The sequence below is a fragment of the Pterocles gutturalis genome, unplaced genomic scaffold, assembly GCF_000699245.1.
Source record: "Pterocles gutturalis isolate BGI_N339 unplaced genomic scaffold, ASM69924v1 scaffold28876, whole genome shotgun sequence".
Taxonomy (NCBI): Eukaryota; Metazoa; Chordata; class Aves; order Pterocliformes; family Pteroclidae; genus Pterocles; species Pterocles gutturalis.
Window position 1 is genome coordinate 1 of NW_010101280.1, and position 19466 is coordinate 19466.

The 19466-nt window shown below is 39.0% G+C and overlaps 1 protein-coding gene across 1 annotated transcript; it reads left to right on the forward strand.

Annotated features, from left to right (window-relative positions):
- Positions 1–5: 5 nt before the first annotated feature.
- On the forward strand, positions 6–16063 carry MTERF3 (mitochondrial transcription termination factor 3; the record flags this gene model as incomplete). Its single annotated transcript, XM_010082896.1, has 7 exons — positions 6–243; positions 2367–2519; positions 3542–3731; positions 9111–9258; positions 10503–10574; positions 13371–13532; positions 15808–16063. Coding segments are annotated over 7 exons (1158 nt in total), but the record flags the coding sequence as incomplete, so codon positions are not given.
- Between the last annotated feature and the right edge of the window lie 3403 nt (positions 16064–19466).

The window sequence follows — 19466 nt, forward strand, 5'->3', positions numbered from 1 at the left end:
GCAGCAGCGCCGCACAGGTGTGTCGTGGGTTCACCCCTCTGGCTCTGCTGCCCTCGAGATGTGGCGTTCCTCCGTGGAGGCTGCAGGCGTACAGGCAGGGAGCTCAAGGAAGCTGTTCTCCAGCTGGCACTGTCGAGGATGGATCCGTTTCTTCTCCCGAAAGTAACTTGCCTTCACCAGTAAAACAGGAACAAGCAAAAGCAGAAACATTGCCCGACCTGAGTGCAAAGATACTGTATGAAGGTAAGAGGCCTTGGGGGATACTGTTTCTCCCAAATGTCCAAATCATGTGTTCAGTATTACCCTGCATTCTCCCTTTTTGGCCTGTTTGTCCAAAACATTTATTTGATGTTTCAGACTTTCACTTGTTTTTAGTCCCATAGTTAACACAGAATTCCTCTGGTCACTCTGACACACAAAGAATACTGTTACAAGCCGAGATAAAGATACGGTGTTTGGGGCTGCTGTTTGAAGAGGGTTTTTTTGCAACATTACCTCTCTACCTGCAGCAGCTGAGCATTTGCCCTTCCATCGTATTTGAGCTGGTACAAAATAAAGGGTTTTGTTTGGTGGATTTGAGTTTGGGGTTTTTTTTGAGCAGGAGTGGGGGGACCATCCCTGAAGCAGCCGTTGAGAGTGATCAGGGATGAACAACAGGAGGCAGCAGTGTGAAGCCTGCCTAGGCACTGCCCTGGTGAGAAATGCTCGTCAAACTGTCTCCCCAGGAAAGGAGCTAGATACAAGATCGCCTTGGTGTTGTTCACCTGAGGATATTGCCTCACTTTTCTCTACTTTATATCTAAGTGAGGACAAAAAAATACCTCTGAAAAGAGTTCTAGTATGCTGAGGAAGCTTGCTTGGGATTACTAAGCAGTCATGTGTGTTCAGATTTAGCTTTCAGGCCAGCCAGCTTGGATCCTACAGAGCTTGTTTTTGGGGTGGCTCAGAGCTGCAACTTAGATCTGTGTGTTTGTGCAGCTGGTTTTGGAAACAGTGCTGCACCAGAACTGACAGGTCAGCCAGCTCGTATATGTCTGCACCTGTGGTGCAGTTTATCTACATGCTAAATTTTTATTTGCCAGCAGACTTACTGTTGTATGTGTGTGTGTGGAGCATTTTGCCCAGTTGTCAGTGTATATAATGGAATAAACAAAATTGCTCACTTTTATGTTTGTTTTTTTTTGTCTCACTTGAGATATGTTTCCTAGTAGGAGGTTTAAATAATTTCAAGTGGCAAAAAAAGGGGCACCTATGCTTCTTCTCAACAAGTCAAAAGAAAATACGTGATGTCCATATAGGTTCCTAGAGAGTTCTTAATAATATTTAAGGTGTAAATGTTCCTAAAAACATTTTACTGTGCTTTTGTTTCTGAGGCTTGGACAAAAAGAAGTGGCAAGACCTTCATCAGCTATTGAGCTAGTCTATGCAACTCTTCCTGGAACATTCGAATCATCCTAGTTATTTTGGAACCTGTCTTGGTAGTTCTGGTGTGGCTTTGTTTTCTTGATGTGGAAGAGTGTTACCCTAGTCTCTAGAAAGTCATTGTATGAAGGTACAGGACATAGAAAATCCCTATCTTGAAGAGTTTATAATTAGTGCTGTTGATCAGTAATCAGTTTGATAATTGAGGTGGATGCTAGCAGTCAGCCTGCAAAACAGTAATCTTGATCTAGCTGCTGTGAGTTCCTGTCAGTGGAAAAATAGATCAGTTTGGACAAATATTTTTTGAAAAGACACTGAGCTCTGTGACTTGGAACACTTAAGGGGAAACAAGTATAATGAAGTTCACTTGGAAACTTTAATGAGTAGGGAATGGAGCTTGATTTCTTTAGCTGTTAGAGGTGGTGGCAGTCAGCAGCCATTCTGTAATGGATAAGACATGATAGCTTGGTTGGAGTTCACTGTGAAATACCTTGAAAGTTAAAACAACTGCAGTTTGGGCGTCAGATTCAGAAGTGGAATGAAGTGGCTTGTCAGATTGTGAAAAATAATCCTTGTAGTAGCCTTTTTCTGGATGTGATCAGGCAAGAATGCATTTGTGAAGACATGAAAGAAGATTCTTTTTCAAGAAGGTGATGTGATGTGTTGTCTGCGGTGATCGGCAGACTGAAGGCAAGCTTCCTGGGTACTACTCTTGGATTTGGCCCCATGTGGAAGAGCTGATGGGCAGTGACAAGGAGATGGAACAGACAGAAACTGGGAGTAGAGTCTAGGTTTTTGTATGTTTCCAAATAATAATAGTCTGGTCATCTCATTCACAGTGTTCTTGCATTTTGAAGGGGATTTTAAGAGATTTGCATAGCGTTTGGTGGGAGCAGCTTTGTCTTTCACAAAATGCATTTGGATCTTCTATATTTGTTTCTTAGACTGGGATGACATCCCACCTTCATCTGCTTTGGAGGAGATTTCTGAGGAAGAAGCTGTACAGATCATTGCAGAACCACTTCTTCCCCTCCAGTCTTCCACACTCCGAGATTATGTTGATCACTCGGAAACCCTGGCAAAACTTGTCCAACTAGGTACGTGTGATTTTGTTTACGTGGTTTGCCTGTGTCTGGAACTTTAGAGATTCTATAATTTGTGTTTTAATCTTACTGGTTGCCTTATAAGCTTGAAAATAGGAATAGTCACAAATGGCTAAAAGCAGCAGAATGTTATCCAGTGTAAATGGAAAAAGAGAGGGGACTGCATGACTTGTGAGCAATGCGTTATTAATTGAAGACAAGGTTGGCTAGTTTCAGTACCTTAGTGCTGTTGATGCTAGAAGGAGGCATCTCCCACAGCTTCTGGAGGTGGAGAGCACTTTGTGTAACTTGATTGGTCTTTCTTCTTTTGTGCTGGTTAAGGATGCTTTAATTTGCTGTAAAAGAAATTGCAGCTTTCTGTCCTTGGAAGGAAGAAAGGAGAGCTGTTGCTATGCAGAACCTTAGAATCACAGCACAATAAACTGGAGAGGCAAGAAGGAGAGGATGGAAGACAACCTTAGTTCTCATCAAAAAGCACTTGGCCTATGCAAGGATAGCTGAATTCAAGGTTGCTGGCCACCTCCTTTTTTTCCCAAAAGTGAAAGGAACAGTAGAAGGAGGTTGGAGAAATAAATATTTCAGAGGTGGAGATCTGGTCCCATGTAGTAACAAATTGCTGCATGTGAGCCAGTATCCAAAGGCACTTCACTGCAAAATTATCCCCTTCCATTGCGTAATGGAGCTGGGAATTCCTTGCACACATATGTCTGCACAAAAAGAGTAGGTCTCTGCATGTGGCATGTGCTAGTGTACTTGATTCCTCACATTCAGGATTCACTGTGAATGTCTTCCTTCAAAAAATAAACTTAGTAAAAGCGTCTAAAATGACTGCTTATTTTATCTGGAATCCTTCCACAATATACAAGGTGTTGTGACCTTGCTGTGTTGAGCAATTGAAGTATGCTTCAAGTGTAAGGAAGGAATACCTCTATAAATTTCAATATGCCTTCCTGAAACAGTTATAAGAAATAGGGTCTGTGTTTAATTAAAACAATATCTAATTTTATTTTTTGTAGGAGTTGACTTATCCCAAGTGGAAAAACGTCAAAAGGCAGGTCAACTCTTACTGACCTTGGATTTTGAAAAAGATATAAGAAAAATACTTCTGTTTCTTAAGGATGTAGGTGTAGAAGACAATCAGCTGGGACCATTCCTGACCAAAAATCCATACATCCTTGGTGAAGATCTGGAAGCTTTAGAAACCAGGTGAGCCTTGCAAATAGCAGCAGAGTGTTAAGCCCCTTGGCATGAAGATCTAGTTTCCCAATTGGCTTAACCTTGTCTTAGCCTGTGTTGCTGCTGCTTCCTTTCTCACTTGATCCTTGGCTCCATGTCCCTGTGCCTTCTCATCAGTCAGCATTAACATGTGGTGGTGGTATCATAAGTCAAGTCAGCACCCTGATCCACCTGAAAACTGACCGTTAGCAGATTTTACAGCTCATTTGTCTCTCTGTCGCAGAGGAAGCAGCTTGCTATCCTAGGCCACTTGCTGTAAACTGTGTCAGCTTAGATTCCAAAATGTCAGTCCCTGAGGCTTTCCTAAATTTGTAGAACAATATTAATCTCTTCAGTCATGCTTTGAAACTGCTCTTCTCGAGGTTACGTCTACCCATACCTTGTGAATTCTGCAGTAAAAGAAGCAGACTGTATCTTTTCTGTGTTTACTACTAATAGCAGCAGAAGGTTTTGGTGGCATTTTTTTTCCTGTTGTCCAGGTCAAACTGAGCACAAGACTACAATGAACTAATTTGTGTGTGCATGTGTGTGTGTTCACATTTATATGGCCCTTAAATGTTTCCTCAGTGTCCCCCAGCTTGTCTGTGCATGAGGGTAAATGACAATTTATTTAGAAGATTTAATATCTTAGACCAAAGCTTATTTAGTTAGCTGCCTTGTGGAGTCTGGTTTTTTTTTTTTAAGCTTATTTGTGTGTGTGACAAAGATTGGATTTTTTTTTTTAAGAAAAGTCATTGTGTTTCTGGGTCTTTCTTCTGAGACTGTTTTCTTCATTTCCTGTCAAACTTTTTTTTTCTGTATCACCCTCTCCTACTCCTCTCTGCTCTTGTTAATGTCTTAAATGTAGATGCTGTGTACCTCAGACTGTACTTCATGTGGTCTAGCTTATTAGAGAATGCTAACTTCAGAAAATGCTGCGTTCTCAATATAAGGGCTACTTGAATGAAAGTAAGCACTGAAGAAATAAGATAACTGTATACACATACTCCTCTTTCTCCAGCAGCATGACTTGGAAAGTGATGGGATTTGTGTCAGAAGTGGACTGAAGTCTGATGATTTCAGTAATTCAGGTGTTGTCTGAATCAAACTGTGTAATTGTATCTGTTGTTCTCTGGCAACAGTGAGACTTCCTCTTTAATGGCAGTTGTTATTTCATTAACAATTCTTTGTCTGGTCAGCTTTCAAGACATAATGGGATAATACTGGTATTTAAAGTAGCTTTAAAGACCTGTAGCCAAGTTAAAGGGATAAAGGTGGTCAAAACAAGAATATTGAGGAGCTGTGGCTGATCTGCCTGATATGGACTAAGGCGTTAATGGTAGCAGCTGTCCATTCTCCCTGTGTTGGAAATCAGCCCTCTGATTTGTCACACGTGTGTGCACCTTGGCTGAATGAGTGCAGACTTCGAGTGTTCCTTCAGTGGGCTTACGCTAGGGCGCTGGACTTCATCCTGCAGCGACTGAGATACTTGTGCTGATGCTGGTCAAGTTGAGGTCTTGTGGTTATAACTGTTAGTATCTATTCCGAGAAGCCTGTCCTTGGTGTTTTTGTGTTGTTAACTTTGGAGGACTAGTTTTAGAGCTTTAAAGATGAGGTTTGTATTTGTGACAGAAAGGCTTTTGGTTCTAAAGAAAAATCTTCCTCAAGTTAAATAACTGGAATTAAAATAGTCAAGATCTTTGAAATAATGTATTGTAAGAATATAAATAGTCTATTTTTTTTTTTAAAAAAAAAGGTTATTCTTCTTTGTTTTTCTGAAATAACTGAATGTGGGTTTTGAGCCCATATTTTCATGAATCCACAGTTGCTGTTTGCAAAGGTGCATTGCTCTAGAGGTGGTGTGGTGGCTTGTAACTGCGTTCCACTCTTCCTCTGTTGGTTTCTGGATACAAACAGTTTCTCAGTATGTTCATTTTTAACTTATCTGTGTCTTGCAGTCGTAGATGTCCTAGCTTTCTTTACTCAGCTGTATTTGTTTGGTGTGTAATTATAAGAAGTTTGATTCTGAAAAGGAATTACTTTATTCTTCTGTTTCATACTTCCATTAGGTGTGTTGATTATGGAAAAATTAAATTGCAGGCAAATGGACTTGTATTCTTAAAATTACTCCAGACAGGCTTTTATTAATTCAGCAGTTCTTTTACAGAACGACTTGTGTGTGTATGTGCATTTTGTAATGAACTCAAAACATTTTGGTCTTTAAAAATTCCAGAAAATAAAGTCTTTCTGCTTGGCTCTTGCATGTAGTAGCTGAAATCGGAATTTCAGAACTCTGAAAATATGGCTCTTTGGAAACAGGCACGTAAGTAGACTCAGGTCTGACATAGACCTGACTTTTCTCCCCTCTCTTCTTCCATCCTCCTGGTCAGTAAGTGACCTTTCAGAAACAATATCCAAAAAAGAACCTGTCATTTTTTCAGCAGTCATTTTGAGTCTAGATGTCAGAGTTGCTTATACTCTTTGAAGAGAGTATTTTTTGCTATGATAAACATTCTAACTCTCCTGTTGTAGGGGCGTTTTATGCTGAAGTAGAGTTTTAACTATGATATTAACTTTAGACTTTATAAGATTAATAGAGAATCCTAGAAGTAGTAGTGTTTTGTGTTAAAGTGGAATTTTAACTATGACACTAACTTTAGACTTTGTAATAATAAGGTTGATAGAGGATCCTGGGAAAGAAGAAAAATGACCAGATGTCCAAAAGTATCCAATTATACAGAATATGAGAAAGATAAGGGGAAACTGAGGGAAGATAATTAGCACAACTAAGCTATTTTAGAGGTTGTGTTGACGCAGCTTCGAAGGTTGCTTTCCCAGGATCCAGAATAGCCAGTAGTGATTTTGTTGTTAAGAATTTAAAATTATTGTATCCAATTAGCAGCTGCCAAATTGTAAAAAATTTAGTATAAAAGTGCGCAACACACAATAAATGGCTTTCACTTTCATCATAATTGGCTCGTTTGGGTGGTGTCCAAGAACTTTGCCCACCGATCGCAAAGAGCCCCTTGCGCTGATTACTGCGAACTCCGCTGGTCGACTACACCTGTGAAGTCAGATTTGCTTTTCAGTGACTGTCCTGTGGCACCGCCTGGTTAGTGAAGTAGGGGCTGAACAGGTCAATCCTATTTCTTCTTAATTTTCTGGAGCTTGATTTTACAGTAAGTTTATCTCTGGCACTGGTGAATGCTTTCCTGCAAGCTTTAAAGTAAGTGTGTTGCAGAGGGTGTGTGGCAGGCTGTGAAGTGAATGTGTCTCAGACAGCTGTCTTCTGAAAGCTGAGTATCACCTTTGCATAAACACTTCAGTGCAGATGGACGTGGTATTGGTTACATCACTCTGGAATGTTTTATTGCTATGGATTCCAGGTTGCCAGGAAACAAAACACAAATTTCAATAGATTTGGCATTTGACTTCAGATAAACACTGTAAAAGTCAAAACATTCCATAATTCATAACAAATCTGACAGTGGCAAATCAGTGTCTGTACTGCAGCTGCACCAGATGCTTTGTTTTACGGAATTGTTAATGATGACTTAAAACTGTTAACGTGCTACATAGAACTGCTGACCCCTATAGTAGAACAAGGGCTAACCTTGGTGCCAACATGCACAAAGTTTTCTCAAGCCTTGGTCAGGGTGGAAGATTGTGCTCCTTTAACATGCGAGTTTCTAGGGTCAGGTTATTACAATCTTGCCATCCCTTTTTTAAGCTTCTTGCCTTTCCAGGAAGAAATGCTTCAGGTGTGAATCTTAATGACTTGTTAACAGCAACCAAGTGGAGGGGAGTCAGGACAACCTAAAGGTTTTATTTTTAATCTGCTCATTTAGCTATGTTTCTAGGATGCTTGCCAGTTGTGCCCCTGAAAAAATGGAATGGAAGGAAGTCTAGTGTAGCCAAGCTGCAGCATTCAAAACATAGTGGAATAACTTTGGAAGGGCCAATTGCCAATTGTTTATTGTTGTGTTCTGCATAACTCCCCCTCCTAACCTCTCCTTTCTGAGTCTCCTGCAGCCAGTTCCATCAGCATTGTCTGGAGCCCAGGCTGCTAACTTCTGTGTTGGTGTGCCTGCTCAGTTAGGAATTGGTCCTCTAGAGCTTGTTCTTAGATCTTCTGTCTAGAGGTTTTTAGCTTGTGATTACTTAATTTTTGAGGGTTAGTGGAAAGAGAGGGAGGTTGTAGTGACTGGAAGGTATTTTTACTTTATCTCCACCAAGACATGATTTAACACACAGCCCATCTTTTGCTGAATATCTGCTTCTGCAGAATATTCTGCAGTCTATTTAGTATCTTAATTACTGCCAGCTAAATTCAATTCTTTTATGCTCTAAGTTCATCTGACAGCAAATACTTCTGTATATGCTCATCTATAACCAAAATAAACCTTTTCAAATTGTAGTTCAGGTTTTTTTTTTTTTTTTTATGCTCTAAGTTCATCTGACAGCAAATACTTCTGTATATGCTCATCTATAACCAAAATAAACCTTTCCAAATTGTAGTTCAGGTTTGTTTTTTTTTTTTGTAAATGGTGGCACCTGGGCTAATCACATTTCTTTTTATTTTGTGTGCTGTATTTCTACCCCCATTCCTTTTCCTGGGAGCTACAGCAATATTCTACTGCAAGTAGTAGTTGAAATAGGATTTCACTTTCACCAAATTCAACAAAGTCTGGAAAAAGTTTTGAGTTGGAAAGAAGGAAAGCAAGCTCTGTTAAACATAAAAACTTTAGTCAGCTCCTTCTCCTTTTTGACAACCAGATGTTTTGTAACTAAATCCTTGGACCAGTGACTGAAAGTAGGGACCTATTGTAACAAAAGTAACTTCATCTGATTTAGAAATGTCTTTTTGGACAATGTCTCTACAGATAGCATTGTTGTATGATATTTCTACTCCAGTGCTATTGGCAAAACAGGGATGTATGAGGTATAGTACTCTGTTCTTTCAGCAGTAGAAATGGAATTCATTAAAATAGCAAAAGGCTGTATACATCTTCTTGTCCATACCCTATGATGATCTATTAATGTGTTTGCAATCTAGGAGACAGGCTGGTAGTTAAATGTAGGTTAACATGGTTATCTGCTTAAGTACAGCTGGAAGGAATTAAAATCTGTCTTCAGGATTGACATTCTGCTCTGAGGTTTATTTTACTTCTAATTAATTGGAAGGGATAGTATTTTGCTTTTATGATAACTGCAGATTTCCCCCTAATTATTTTTGGCAGGGTTGCATGTTAATGCTAGAACATCTGTCCATTTATAAGATATCACTGAGGAATTTAAGCAAGGACTGAATAAATGGAGGCAATAAAATTTTCATCACTGGTTTTTATTTTGTTTTTGTTCTCTTTCTAGAGTGGCTTACCTAAAATCAAAAAAATTTGGTAAGACAGAAATTGCTCAGATGGTCTCAAGAGCTCCATATTTGCTGTTGTTTTCAGTGGAAAGACTGGATAACAGACTGGGTTTCTTCAAAAATGAACTTGGCCTCAGTGTAAAAAAGGTAAGGACTATCCACTGAAGTCTTTAGGTACTTTGTCAGTGACAACTGTAAGGCCTTGGAACATGAATACTTCAAGTGTTTGGAGCTTGTCCACAAACATTAGTGACATTATTGATGGTAACACAGAGGGTTACAGGAGGATAACATGATTTTAACTGTCTGTAGAAGTAATATGGACACCTGACATTCAAAGGTCATGAACAGTTCTTAAAGATGATCTGCTGCAGGTTATTGTCACACAAGCTTCTGTGTGTCCAGTTTCATTATCTGAGGTGGGTTAGAGGATTGAATCCATCACTGAAACAGCAAGCAGCTTTTTTAGTTTCTAGAAAACTGATTGGCTCTCTTCATCTCTTCAAGATATTGTAACATACTTACCTCATCAGTGAAAAATAGTCTAATGTGTGAATATCATATCAAACTAAATGCCAAATCATGTGCTCAGCTCACCAAGAGTAACCTCTGGGTTTGCTCCTGAGTGCTTACCACATTACATGCTAAGCAGGTATTTAGCACCATGCTTTGGGATCTTCAGAGGAGGCAGTAGCTGGAGTTTACTGGAATAAGTGGGCAGTGTTAGTTGTTTTCTGCAGTAGCTGGGGATTGCAATAAATGTCAAGTTCCAAGTGGAATCTGATGTTCTTCTATTGGCTTCTATTTGCTGAACAGTCATAGCTGTCACAGTGCCTGTTCCTGGCCTTTCCATGCCTGAGGTAAGAGATCTCTCTGGAGATCTCTGCCTTATACTCAGGGCGGATTACACATAATCACATGGCTATGGGGATGTGGAGTAATTTCTTGTATGGCTGTAATACTATGGTCTAACCAGATCTGGAAGTAGACAAATTCCACTGTAGCTGAAAAATCCTTTTGTAGTCTCTATTGGGTAGTGTTTTGTTTACTTTGTTTAAAAAAGGTGGGAAGAAACAACTTGAGCACTGAGAGAGACTGGACATGCTTTCTGCTTTTGGGGTATCCTTTTACTCCCTCTTCGTGGCTGTTTTACAACAGCTATGTTATTTTTTTATTTTCCAATTGAACATATTTTAGTAACTTTCTGCATCTTAATATATTGCAGCTTCATGCAAACTCTTCTTTGGGGTAGAGATACAATGAAATGCAAGGGAAAGTGGATCCCTCTTCCAACTGGGGGAAAAAAAAGTTTGAGATCTCTTTCTTTCACAGATGGATTCACAAACAAGCTTTCAGTAATAATCTTTCCTTTGTGTTTTCCCTCATTGTAGACAAAGGATCTGGTAATTCGTCTTCCAAGGCTACTGACTGGCAAATTAGAGCCCGTAAAAGAAAATCTTCAGGTGAGTTTATTAGTAGGTATTAAAAGTGTATTGTGTATCCACATAGTTTAAGAGTTAGTTGACAGAAGATAAAATTATCGGAGCTGAATCCTGCGCAGAAATAATTTAATGAAATAATTTTAGTGGAGTTATAAAATAACTGAGGATTTTGTTAAACAATTTATTTTCCTCTATAGCTTGCAAGCTTACAGCATACGTGGATAAATCTCCTATTCTGTCTTCTACTCTGATGTAGGTTAGAAACTTCATCTGGGTCCTTTCCTGCCAAAAGTTGCTATCTGATGACACAAATTGTTACCCATTTCTTTACAATAAGTGAAAAATATGGCCTGCTCACTCCTTTTTTTTTTTTTCTTAATTATTATGGGTTTTTGCTAACTTGGATTGCCGTGAGGATTTAGGAGAAAGAAATGTGCAGTTGATTATTTTCTTCTTGGCAGGTAGCTAGTCTGCCAAAATGTGCATTTGACACCTATTGTCTGATAGCAGATGGTCGTTATTAACAACTGTTGGGTAAATAACTTCAAACCCACAGGGACCCCCTTCCCCTTTGAAAATGTAAGTATGTATTGGTTTAATTATTGTGCTGTAAAGCCATCTAGGCCAAACAGCATGATGTAGTGTAATAATTTCAGAAATCCCATTATCCTATAATGCATAACTATGAATTAAAATATATAATTTTCAGACAGACTCACTGCTCTGAAACTATGAAACACTGGGAATCTTGCAATCTGAAATGTGTGTGTGGTAAGGGAGGAGACCAGAAAGCAGCAGACTGTTCCAAGTCATCGTGCTTTCATTTTAATTAACATTGTTTCCACAGGGTAGGGATTCAGTGTATTATAATGAGTGTGTTTTTAAGATCCTCAGGTCTATGTAATTATCTTGTCCATCTACTAAAAAGGGTATAATGTAGCATCCTCAGTTTTAACATGTTTTAGAGAGAGGAAAGATTTTTAGGTCCTCACTATTAGAATCTAGGTATTTAGAAGCTCTAGCTATTAAGGAGGTTGGATGTCTCATTCAGAATCTGGGTTCAGACCTGTATGTCCTAAGCTGGTGTTGGGCAAGCAGTATAGAGAAAGTGAAACCACATACCAGCAGTTCAGAAGTGTTCTGGTGGTATCCCTCTGTTATTTAGAAACAACTGCTGCAGCTGATATGGTTGTCAAAAGATACCAATTATGGACTAAATGAGCTGAAGGATGGCTCATTCCCTCCTCTGAAGGTTTCATCAAGCACAATTGGAGTCACTGATAGCGTAAAACTGGAAGGCTTGCATTACCACTGACTGTTGTGGGAATCATACAGAGAATGTTGAGAACGTTGAATATTGCTGGGGCTGGCACAGTAAGGATATTAGCTTACGTGGTCTAGAGAGTTACTGAATATTAGATATGTTTGCTGTCAAACTGAGTGCAAAGAACTTACGCTTGAGCTCACCATTCATGTCGAGAGAGCTGTTCCATTTCACAGAGTAGAAAAGAAAACCTTAAGATTCTTGCCACAATTACCTCTACAGGGGGCCAGCTATGCACCTCTACTGATTGAACATCAGGTCTTACTCTCAGTTACGTATCTTAATGCAGTAAGTTACCCCTGCCAACTCAGATCTGTGGAAGGCACCATTAAAGTGCAAACACATCTCTCCATACTTGAATGCCGTCTTAGTTGATTAGTATTTCTTGTGATATGCAAATACTTTGAAAGCAGATAATGAAGAACCAGGAGTTGAAAGACCTGATTATAGTCACCTCTGGAAACAATTCCCTGTAAGGATCTGGAAATCCTATGGTAGCTTCAGAACCCAGATTCTAAGCCCTTTCCTTTGTATTTGTCGGGCAGTTTTGAAAAGAGCTGCAGTCTTGGCACCTGAACTGGAAAAACAAAAAGCACCACCTTTTTGCCAACTGAAGAAGTACCTGAGTTGGGATTGAAAGTCTGGTTATGTTGACTGGCAAGCACACCAACTTCATGACTGAAAACAGGCTGTTTGTAAATGTCACTGGAGGATAGAAGAAATGGCTGAGTTACCAGACACTCTTGTATGCTGAATTCCTTTCTCAACAACTCAATGAACTGCTTTCCATTCTGCACTCTGGGAGGAGTGCTCATGATTTTATTGAAAAAATGTGTTTTCTTTTCCTTTTGGGAAACCGTAATTGAAGTAAAGGCAGTCTCTGAAAAAAACATCTTACTTTAGACATTAACCAACTGTAAAATAAATTGAATGCACTGGATATTCTACACATCTCTTTCCAGTTCAGATTACTTCAGTTGAAGACTACAGGACTGAAATTATAGTCCCTCATATAAAAATATAACTTGGATACATTAGCAAAAGAAACAGATAGAGACTACTTTTGTTAATGTGTTATTTGATTGCTGTGTTTTACAGAGCTCAACAGCTCCACAACCAGAGTCAGTCTCTTTTGACAGCTTGGTATTGAAACTGATAAAAGACTCTTAGGGGAGAACTTTTATGCTTGTAACTGCCATGCATACTGAGACACAGCTTTTTTGTTCATCTCAGACAAGATGAAAAATACATAGCATTCACCAAAGTCATCTTTACTTCAGGGATACTGTATAAACAAATTACACTTTAATCCAGAACGATAAATAATTTGCAGTGTCTGACTTAAGAAGTACTGGTGTGGCAGATATTATTGTGGGTTGCGTTCTTGTTGCTAAGGATAGAGGAATTTTGCATTAGTTTATTTCAGTGGCATGTTAAAATAAGCTCAATTTGCTGTAGCTGACCTTTGAAGATAAAATTGTGCTCTTTTTCAGGTTTGTCAGATTGAACTTGGTTTTCAGCGTAATGAAATTCAACAGATTGTGTTTAAAACCCCCAAGATTTTAACTGCAAGTAAAAAGAGACTCAAGCAGACGTTTGACTACTTACACAACATAATGGGCATTTCCCACCACATGCTTATTCGCTTTCCTCAGGTGAGCTGTTAATCTGGCAATAAATTGTAGGTGCTCTTTGCATAGCTGCCTCACTAGTTTGGTGCTGAAGGTGGAGCCTCACTGTATGCAGGACACGTATGAATTCTTCAACTTGTCTGTGGCTTTTACTCTAATTGGGATAACTTTTATTAGCAATTCAGTGACTATTGAGGGTTCCAGTGTGGAGGTGCCGTTCTTCTCCCTCTGACACATGTGACACCACCACCACTCCCAGTCTTGTGAATTTTTAAGTTTTCAACAGAAGTAGACGTGCATATCTCCTGGTTTCATGCAAGAGAGAGTACTGCCTGCTTTTAGGGATTCCTTGTCCTGAAATCTTACCTAGCTAAGAGACACAAAGGAAGACAGATCATGCATAAGATCTGTTCATTAGATAACATACATATAAAAAAATTTCTTTCAGATTTGTCTAGTTAAAAACTAATTTTTTTAGATTATAGGATCTGAAAATATAGTTTAAAGGTAAGAGAAGTTCTGTCCACTAGGCAATCAGATTCTCATTGACCTTCTTATTGCTGCAATAGCTAAAAAAATCACAGGAGTGAAAATAGCTTAGTTTCTAGATGACTGTTTTGGGGTTTTTTTTCTATTTCCTCATTACTGTTATTTCCTCACAAATTGAAACCATTAGTCACCTTATCAAATGCTGACATGCAGTCACATTAGCTTCTTACAAGGTAAAAAAGAAAGCACAAATTACAACTTCTGAACTGCAATAATTTTCTCCCTAACGCAAGTCTAGTAGGGGATCTAACTGGATAATCTTAACTGGCTAAAAAGCCAAAATTATATGGGGAAATAAAACTATTCCCCAGGATTTTGATTACTTATCTTGCTATTTAATACATCTTTACTTAACAAGGATGCTTACTATAACTCCAATCCATGTGTCGCTTTCACCCTCCTTGACCTGTAAGTGACCACAAGTCTTGCTCAGTTCCTTCTCAGTTGTCTTATTGTTGGCTTCCTGGTGGTTCACCTCATTATTTCTCTTCCCTTTGTTTGGAAGGGTAAGTGGAGAGTTTCCTCTACTTCTTATTCTTGGTGCAGTCACCCTCTCCCTTCCATCCTCAAATCCTGTGAGTTCCAGGATATGGCTAACGCAACTGTGTAAGTGTCTATATGGTCTGGCCATTAACTTGTGCGTTCACAAATGCATACTTGTCTCCATCTGTTCTTGCTTCTATCCTGAATGACAGTAATGCTGAAAATAAGAGGTATACAGGATTTTTTTTCTCTCACGTTACAGCTGCTGTTGTAACCATCCATCCTGTCAGCTAGCTCCGTAAGCAGTGGATAAGGTTTTTTCCCATCTTCTGACTCCCTCTTAACATTCAAGGAAGGCAGAGGAGTAGTTTTGCTTTCTGTCCTAGTTCAAATTAGTCTGCATCCTCATGAAATTCTTCCTTTGGTAGTGTAGGCTCTCCTTTTTAGTAAAACCTGTTTGTTTTCATTGCTCTAGCATTCTTGTATTCACTATTATCTTCTCTAAATTGGCATCTCTTTTCAGTTATACTGCTCGGAAATGCAGCATTAGATCTCTGCTTTTCAGATTTAACTGTGCATCTCTCTTCTTCCTAGCTTCTCTCTCTTTGTATATGTTCCACTGATTTATTCCATGTTTCCCTTACCATTGTTTTTGCCTTTGTCTACAATTCTTTGTGTGACAAATATCTTCAAAGGTAGGTGTTACTGTGCAGCAGAAGTGGTTGTTTTGAACCACTGCACTGTGCCTTTTGGCTGTGTTACAGCAGGAGGTGCAGCCACTCACCTTTTTCATTGACACTGCAATTCACTCATGTTTATCATGCAACCTAGTCACCTGTTCATTTCTTCCTTATAACAGTGCTCATATGAATATGACTGTATACATAAATGCTTCTGATAATACAGGAAAAATGTTTAGGTATTCTTGCTCCCTGTTTCTGAATCTTCACTTTCTTCGGTGTGATTACGCAACAGTAGTATACGATCATATATAAACAAAAAACCTAATATGCTTGAGAGTTGTATTGCTCCCTGATTTCCCTTGTGTCTGTACCTCAGTATATTCTATTGAAGCATTTACTTAAAATTTAGATAATTTCTATATAAATATAATCTACATGGTGTTTGACATAAATGAGAAGAAAATATGCAAATTATGTTTTCTTCCTAGATCTTAACTTTGTCTAAAAAAATGCTGTTACTTTAGATTCATCAGAGTCTGAAATTTAGAGAACCGAAAAGATTCTTCCCTTTCTTTCTTTCTTAGGTTTTCAACTCAAAGCTATTACGAATCAAAGAGAGACATATGTTTCTTACATTCTTGGGAAGAGCTCAGTATGACCCAGCAAAACCCAGCTACATCTCTCTGGACCAGCTAGTATCCTTGCCCGATGAGGTGTTTTGTACAGAGATTGCCAAAGCTTCTATACAGGACTTTGAAAAATTCTTAAAAACACTTTAATTAGTAACACATGTAAAAAGGAATAGAATAAAGTTATTAATAAACTTATTTTATAAAACTATTCCCCTTTATGGTCTCTTACCTTAATTACTGGCTTACAAATTTTTTGCTTATGAAACATTTGTAGGATTTAAAGCTTCACAGTAATATTCTTTATGGTGACTTGAAAATATATTTCAGAAGGATTAAATCAATGTGTTGTTTGCTACTGATGCAGTCCTTGTAATTAATTGTGAACTTAATTCAGAGTGAATGATGCAGCACATTAACAGAAAAGTAAATTATTGGGTTCTTCTTTTTTTTTTTCTTTTCCTTTCAATAATTTCAGTTTTGGGAGATGGAAAAACTGGCTAGTGGCTTATCCCATGTCTCACCCTCTCCCTTCCTCTCAAAAGTTAAAATAACCAGCTAACGCAGTAGCAAAGAAGTGACATGTTTACCTGCTTTTATCTTAAAAGTTAATAATGTTATTCTTTTCCTTGTATGGTAGAAAGAAGTACAGTTACAGATGTGAAGCCCCTCATACAAAAAGGCATATTTCAACAGGTTACAAAGGTGTTGCTTTGTGAAGCTGGCTGCTGAAGTTAATATCCTAAAAGCCGCAGAAACTTGGTTGGATATATCAAAGAAAATCAGCAAACTGAATCTAGGCAAATTACAAAAACAAGCGCCTTCTAGATTTCAGAGACGTGTCTCATTTTATTTCAGGTCACTTATCAAGGAGAGGAAGCAGTTCTTCCCCACCCCAATGATATTTATATGGCTTTAGTATACAAGTAACCATATGGAAAGAGGCTGCGGTAATAGTTAGATGACAGAGTTATTTTGGTCAGTTACAACAACTGAAGTAAATGCTAACATTAGGAATCATGGGAGTAGTAAAAGTACTAAATTATATCAGTAAACAAATTGTGTTAATACGGAATTATCAAATGCTTCAGTGTATTTGGGCAAAGTGAAGAAACTGACTAAACCCAAATGCAAACAGTGTGATAGTTTATTGTGTAGAAATTTCCATTCCTTCAGTTAAAACAGTTCAGGAAACTGAAATCCAGATGTTTTCATTTGGATTTAAGCTTATTTCATGAAAAATCACAGTGTTTAAAAAGCTTAGTGTTGGAGCTTAAAATACCAAATTGAATCACAGAACTGTAAGAGCTTTAAGATTTTGTATGCAGATAGCAGAATAAAATTCAAAAGGTTAAATTCCCTGAATAGGTGGGAAATACAGGAATCTTAGAGAGATGTTTAAAGAATGAGAATAGTAGTGATCCTTGGATCACAACTTTGATCTTTTATCCAAAATAAAAATGTGGATCATAACTTGGGTCTTTTATCGAAAATAAAAATTTGGAATTTGAATTGCAACACCCAAGAAAAGGAATGTTGTCAGAACAAGCAGGGTGCAAAATGATTTACTGGGGCATCTTCACTTGAAACACAGTAAAAAGCCACGTTCATTTTCTGCAGTATCTATCCAAAAAGCTGTCTTTTGTCTTTCATTCTCGTGTTTCCCACTCCAGCCTGGGAAGATTACTTGAAACCCTCTGAGTAGACAGTTGGTGGAGATGAGATGCATAACATTTCATCTAAACTGGTGGCTGAAGTGTGATTGATGAACACTTCCCCCCTTCCTTTCAAATAAAAATATCTAAGTGTAATTCAGTATGCTTACTTGATTTTGACTGACTGTATTAAATGCTAATAACAAACTATAATCTTGAAACAATCTAGTAAAAATTAATGTTTAATAGAAAGTATGTGGGTTCATAATGCCAAAGTAAAGGGTTTGCTTTTGCAGATTTACTCTGCTGTCCTTATCATGATCTATATTACCATGTGACAAACCATTATAATATAAATGATACTATAGAATGTGTATGATATTTTGGATGTCTTAAATTTTGAGCTTTTAATTCCTTTAATATTTTTAAATGTAAAAATGATTGCTGACAGAGCTAAACCACTTTCTTTGAAATGTTAAATGTGTGAGCTTATGCCAAAATAGCTTCCCAGAAATACCATGAAGAAAGGAAGCAGAAGATTTTCTGGGAGTGCTAAAAGGAAAGGGGAGAGAGAATAGAAGAACTTTTTGAGGATCGTGCCAAACACTTTTTGGCTTTAAGATGAAAAAGATCTTTAGAATAAATGTTTGGCGTAGAGTTACCAAACTTTCTTGATAAGAGCTAGCAGCCGTTGATTGAGCATGTTGATTAATTGAGGCTTGCTGGGTACAATATGGCAAAGACATTTTGAAGTCTGATGACACGCACTCTGAGCTGTGCTGTTTGCCTGTGTATCACATTCAGCCACATGCTTTTCTGACTGAAATTGCCTGCTGTAGCAGTATTTCTAGAATAATTACACATTTATTTTATTTCTTTAAAAATCCATTGGTCTGTGCCTTAAGGAATTGCTGGGGAGCAGCAGTGATCTGGGCCTCAGAAAACAGAGCCTGTTGTGGTTTCAGCCCAGCTGGTACTAAGCACCATTCTGCTGCTCGCTCACTCCCCACCCTGCAGTGGGATAGGGAAGAGAATCAGAAGAGTAAAAGTGAGAAAACTTGTGGGTTGAAATAAAGACAGTTTAATAGGTAAAGCAAAAGCCACACACACAAGCAAAGTAAATCAAGGAATTAATTTACTTCTTCCCATGGGCAGGCAGGTGTTCAGCCATCTCCAGGAAAGCAGGGCTCCATCATGCCTAATGGTTACTTGGGAAGATGAATGCCATGACACTGAACATCCCCCTCTTCCTTCTTCCTCCAGCTTTATATGCTGAGCATGACACCATATGGTGTGGAATATCCCTTTGGTCAGCTGGGGTCAGCTGTCCCAGCTGGGTCCCCTCCCAGCTTCTTGTGTACCCCCAGGCTACTTGCTGGTAGGGTGGGAAGCAGAAAAGCCCTTGAGCTGTGTGAGCACTGCTCAGCAGTAATGAGAACACCCCTGTGTTATCAACACTGTTTCAGCACAAATCCAAAACGTAGCCTCCTCCTAGGTACTGTGTAGAAAATTGACCCTATCCCAGCCAAAACCAGCACAGAGCCACGCTCCCCTGGTAGCTACGATACCTGAGCAGAGGGAGGCTTCTGCTTCTTCCTGGGATGGACTTGGTGCTTTGCTTACTGTGCTTTACAAACAGTCTTTTAGCAAACACTCAACTTTTACCCCTCAGTTTGCCATTTACCAGTTCAGCTGCCTTGACTGACGGCTGGACGACCTCAAACTGCGGCCGGTGGCTGTTCACACACGCTTCGCAAGCTCCGAGTTACACCCTGGCCGCGCAGGTCTGCTGGGGAGCAGCTGGGGCTATGGTGGTGAAGTATTTTTGATTTTTGAGCCGCTGCCGGTTTGCAGAGGTGCTGCAGTGCACCCGCACTGCGAGGCCGCTGCGTCCCGTTGTTCCGAACGAGCATGAATCTTGGCTTAACGGCCGATTCTCCAGCACGGCGAGTGTTATCT